Source organism: Cyprinodon variegatus, unplaced genomic scaffold, assembly GCF_000732505.1.
Source record: "Cyprinodon variegatus isolate N-32 unplaced genomic scaffold, C_variegatus-1.0 Scaffold171, whole genome shotgun sequence".
Classification (NCBI taxonomy): domain Eukaryota; kingdom Metazoa; phylum Chordata; class Actinopteri; order Cyprinodontiformes; family Cyprinodontidae; genus Cyprinodon; species Cyprinodon variegatus.
Window position 1 is genome coordinate 1,045,110 of NW_015150624.1, and position 5,628 is coordinate 1,050,737.

General features: G+C 42.0%; 1 protein-coding gene across 4 annotated transcripts in view; it reads left to right on the forward strand.

Moving 5' to 3' along the window:
• asb7 (ankyrin repeat and SOCS box containing 7) overlaps positions 1-5,628 on the forward strand; it is an 18,366-nt gene that overhangs the window by 9,291 nt on the left and 3,447 nt on the right. For all 4 annotated transcript variants that reach the window (XM_015378401.1, XM_015378404.1, XM_015378403.1 and 1 more), the window contains exon 4: positions 1,076-1,681. In XM_015378401.1, coding sequence (XP_015233887.1) covers positions 1,076-1,681 — 606 coding nt within the window. The remainder of the gene's footprint in view (positions 1-1,075; positions 1,682-5,628) is intronic.

A 5,628-nucleotide genomic window follows, 5' to 3' on the forward strand; every position in this document is an offset into this window, starting at 1 on the left:
AAGCGCCGCCCTCTCAAACCACAACACAGAGCACATAAAGATGTCGCAGCAAGGAGCGGCGGAGGAAATTGTTCCAAAGAAGGGTTTTTGTAGTTCGGCAGTCTGGCAGTATTTAGGTCATGGCAAGTCGGACAAAAAACAAACCACAGTCATCTGTAAAATGTGTCGGGAACCAGTGAAAACGAAGTCTGATAACACAACCAACTTGTTTTATCATCAGGAGTACGAGCTGTGTAGGCCCCGGCGCGGCTCTGCATCGTCCTCTGAAGAATCTTCGGGAATTTTAATAACATAACTCAGGTCTCTTAAGTTATTTTTCTTTAAAAAAATTCTTTTATGGTTAAAAAAATTTGGTTAAATTAAGATTTAATTGGAAGTCTGTGTTTTTGTTCTTTATTAAAATTAAATCATTTAGCAATATCATAAAATGTCCAGGCAGAGCTGCACATAAAATATGGTTTCAAATCTTTTCAATAATTATCGATATCGATAAGAAAAAAATGCATATTGATCAATAAGCTTTTTTTTCTATATCGTCCAGCCCTAGGCTAAACATTGCCTTTGGTCTTGTTCATTCCATAAAAACATGGAACGTGTTTTCAGACGGACCGCATTTAATCTGGGTGTTTTAAACGAATGTTTAAAACACCCAGATTAATAACAGATAAAAACGAGTTTGTGGCGATGGCGCCGTGTAAAATTCTCCATTTGTGGAACGAAGGAAAAGAGAGAGAAAGAAACGCAGGGAGGGAGGAAAGGAAACAAATAATAGCAATCAATCAATACTGTCTCTCAGGTCAGGATGAATCAGAGGAAGATCAGGTGTGGCGATGAGAATGCTCCCAGAGGGAGACCAACTAGCTCAAGCGCTGTGGGTCGTCACCTTTGAACAAAGAAATGTTGATGAGGTGTTTTGGTCTTGAGGGTCAGCTGCCAGCTAAGGCTTCTGGTTTTACTGGTTGAACAGAAAGCAGCACAGCTGCAGATCTGAACAGGTTGCAGCTGATGCTTTTAAAGGGGCGGCGTCCTCAGATCAGACTGTAACTCATTTGTTCTCTCCTTCCTCTCCGTACAGCCGACCCCACGGTGAAGGACTTCATCGGCGGCTTCACTGCTCTTCACTATGCAGCCATGCACGGCAGGGCCCGCATCGCCCGACTGATGCTAGAGTCCGAGTACCGGGGCGACATCATAAACGCTAAAAGCAACGACGGCTGGACGCCGCTACACGTGGCGGCCCACTACGGCCGCGACTCCTTTGTACGCCTCCTCCTGGAGTTCAGGGCTGAGGTGGACCCGCTCAGCGACAAAGGCACCACGCCGCTGCAGCTGGCCATCATCCGCGAGCGCTCCAGCTGCGTGCGGATCCTGCTGGACCACAGCGCCAACATTGACATTCAGAACGGCTTCCTGCTGCGCTACGCCGTCATCAAAGGAAACCATTCCTACTGCCGCATGTTCCTGCAGAGGGGAGCGGACACAAACCTCGGCCGTCTAGAAGATGGACAGACTCCGCTGCACCTGTCAGCCCTCAGGGATGATGTGCTGTGTGCTCAGATGCTCTACACGTACGGCGCCAACACCAACACCAGGAACTACGAAGGCCAGACCCCGGTAGCTGTGTCTGTTAGTATGTCTGGAATAAGCCGGCCCTGTCTGGACTTCCTGCAGGAAGTCACCAGTAAGTCTGCTTTAAATTTCATCTAGATGTTCCTTCTGGCTGAAAATGATCAGATTTTGGAGTCTAACAGATAATCTGCAGAAGGAGCAAGAGATTAGGATGATGGAAGGGAGGTTCTTAAACCACAGAGACATTGAGCTGAATTATCAAAACATCAGAAGAAACAAGAAACAGGCTGGTCAGAAATTAAAACAAAGGTTTTATCACTTCAGGATTCTGTTCATTGTTGAGAAGGATGGAAAAAAAACTTTTTTTTTTATTGGCTGCCAATTTACATTATTCTTAACAGGTTTTACTGGATTTAGAAGGAAAGTTTTAGGAAACAGATAAGTAAGTTGTTTTTTTTTTATTTAACTAAACAAGCCTCATGGAGATTAAGATCTTTTTTAATTAGAGTCCTGGCCAAGACAGCAGAAGACTAGATTGTTAAACATGTTTAAAGTAGTCAAATGAAATAGAAATAAATTGGCTTTTTAAGCATTTACTGACAGGTGTTACTGTGTTTAAGTATTCCGGCATCAGTTTGACATGTCATAGTTTATTTGTATTGATTACTCCATGACCTAGTTTTAAAGTTTATTATTAGCAACGCTGGGAAAAAAAATCTAGAAATAATTAAAAATTTCTTAAATTAAAGGGAAATGCCGTTTTTTTTTTTTTGTTTGTTTTTTACATTGGGCCCTTGATTTTACGTTATTTCATCATGTTCTACTCACCCATATGAGTTTTGTGTCATTTGGAGCTGTTCTGAAGATATTCCATTAGGTTATATCCAAGTAATGTCTTCCTATGGGCAACGAGTTGAAGGCACAAACTAAACTCTTCATAATTTATCATTTATGGTACGCCAGCATTCATAACATGTAGGCGAATCACTGTCCCCCAGATTATCCGTGGTTATATTTTTTATATTTATATCTTTTAAAAACAAAGCGGATTGTGTATGATGTCATCCTTGCACCGGACTGAAGTTGCGACAGGCAGCCCGGGCCACAGGCGGCTACGCTCTACCCCTTCTATTCATTCGCCGAGCTAATCTGAATCCTTCAATTTCATTCTCCAGAGCGAGATCATCTATGGTAGTAGCACTAGACATCTTCCAGGCATGTGAGTAAAACTAGCAGCAGTTCAGCGGACAGGATGAATGAATGGTAGCCGGCGCGCGGATTACATCATACACGCGCCGCTTTGTTTTTAAAAGATATAAATATAGAAAATATAACTGCGGATGTCTGGGGGACAGTGATACGCCTACATGTTATGAATGCTGGCGTACCATAAATGATAAATTATGAACAGTTTAGTTTGTGCCTTCAAGTCATTGCCCAAAGGAAGACATTACTTGGATATAACCTAACGGAATATCTTCAGAACGGCTCCAAATGACACAAAACTCATATGGGTGAGTAGAACATCATGTAATAACGTAAAATCAAGGGGCCAATGTAAAAAAAACTGTGCTTCCCTTTAAGTGTTTTTACCCTTAATTTGAGTTTGCCAATGGAATGAGTATTTTTACTCTTAAAACAAGACAATTAGATAATATGCACTTGAAATAAGAAATTGCAATTGTGTTTTGTAAGACTAAATTGTCTTGTTCCATTGTCAAAATGTCTCTGGCTACGTTCACACAGCACACAGTGCGATCGGGTTCAGTTTTCCCGGAGAGGTGGGGTACACCCTGGACAGGTCGGCAGTCTATTGCAGGGCTGTCCATCAGCAATCTTTATAATTTTTCAAGAACAGTTAAAAGGAAATAATTTAAAAAGAATTGAAGATAAATCATGTTCGATTAGTTCCAGTCAATAGGACAGTCATAATGTCTGTCGACGGATAACAGCCCCATCTAAAGTAATCCACCCGGTCTCCTTTTATCATTAAAAAGACCCAAACAGAAGGGGTCTCGCTATGAAGTGCAGGGAAGAGTCCATCCCCAGGATCAGAGGACAATATCAGCTTCTGCGTTAGACGTAACAATGGCTGCATTCCTCCACGGCCGCCTGATCTTTGATATCAGAGATAACAAAGGGCTGAGCGCTGTTTCAGACGGGGCCTTTCAGGGACCCCTGATCTTCAGCCGGATCACATATCTACAGGGTTACTGATTACACCTCAGCTCCTGACATGAAAGGGACGCTGCACCTCCCACTGACGGGCGCACTGCTCTGTCCAGCCGCTGTACGTCTTCGCTCTGCTCCCTTTCAGGCTTACATGGCAGATAAAACTGTGTGAAATGGGACTGTATATTTATTTTACTGCTATACCCAAAATGATTTACATCAGAAAATGAATACATTAAGTCTAGAATTTAGTTGGGGAATAAGATTTATTCAAATGAAGTCTACACTAATCAATAATCGATGAAGCTTCTTAAAAGTCGTAAGGAAATCCTATTTAAATGTCAAATCATTCTGGCTTAAACATGTATATAAATATACTCTTTATCAGATGATATTGTCCCAAAATTCTGAAAATTTCTGTTTTTAAAAAACAGAAATTAAAATCTGTGGGGTTTTTTCATTATCTTATGCAGGCCAGTTAGTTGTACGTCAGCCTGAACACCTAAATTCAGCCCAACATACATCGTCATCTGTCAATCAAATTTTTTCGTTCATAACATCTTGATTCATATGTTTCAGCTAATATACGCGATGGTTGAAATAAGAATCTTTGCAGAGTAGTGGTGACCGTTACAGGTGTATAGTTGGGAGGGCGAATTGTTGGCCTTTCCTCAATTCACATTCCCATTGGGACCCTACTAGCACTAAGTTGCTAACTGGTTAGCAAGATGCTTTCGACAAATCGGCCGCAACCAAACATGCTTGCTAACCTTCCGCCACAACAATCCCGCCCCCTTGATAAACGACCAATCACATTCACTTTATGCACTCGTGTAAAGTCGTTCACCCATCAGGAGAATTTGGAAATGCAACGTTTGGAACGGCCGCTTCCCTACAACTTTAATGACATGACAACAATTAATGCTTCTTATATTTGCTGGGTGTCTCTATATATCTTTCATTTTAATTATTTAAAATATCAGGTCTCCTTACCATCACCCTAATCTTCTCTTTCAGATTAAAGTGGAGAGCAGCAAGACAAACATGATATTAAAGTGTAATTATTAACATAAAGCAACACTGCGTAATGTTAAGCCACTAGGGGCACTAGACCTGGAAGGTTTAGTGCCCCTAGTGGAAGGCCAAAGCCAGTACTACAGTGTAGCTAACGAAAAAAAAACCCTGTTCTGGTAGCAGACCAGTTTTGTCCAGCAGCCTGAGTTAAGGCCAGAACACACTGAATCTGGTTTTGCGTCCAATCCGAACAGAAAACCATGTTGGACAAGGTTTTAGCATTTAGCGCTCATTGAAAGTCAATGGGGACGATCACACCCGACATTATTTTACACAAAAGGACTGCGAAGATCCGACTGAGATAGACGCCAGGTTTATTTTAGTTGGATTACACAGCAATTCAGCTGTAATTCCATGGGTCTGACAGGAAGTGAGATGCGGTTACAAAGTAAAACACATCCACTTTGAGGGAAAATACAGTATTTTCACGACTATAAGGCGCATATAAACGTCTTTTTTTTTTTTTCCCTCAAAATGTGCGGCGCCCTATAGTGCGGTGCGCCCTATGTGTGTTGTTACTGCGGATGTTGTTGAGACCACCATGAGAACGTTAAAGGGGGAAGTGTGGGCGTGGATTGTGTATAAAAGAACAGGTATGTGCTTTATGCAGAACTCCTCATCTACTCATTGAAGAGATGATGAAAGAGTGGCTGAGGGAGGCGTATGTAAGGAGACCAGGTGTTTTTTTTTTCCACGCATCACCATCGCTGTTAATCTGTGACTCCATGCGTGCCCATCTCACAGCCGATGTGAAAAACATGGTGAAACAAATAAACGCTGTCTGACAAAGGAACTTCAACCGCTCGACATCGG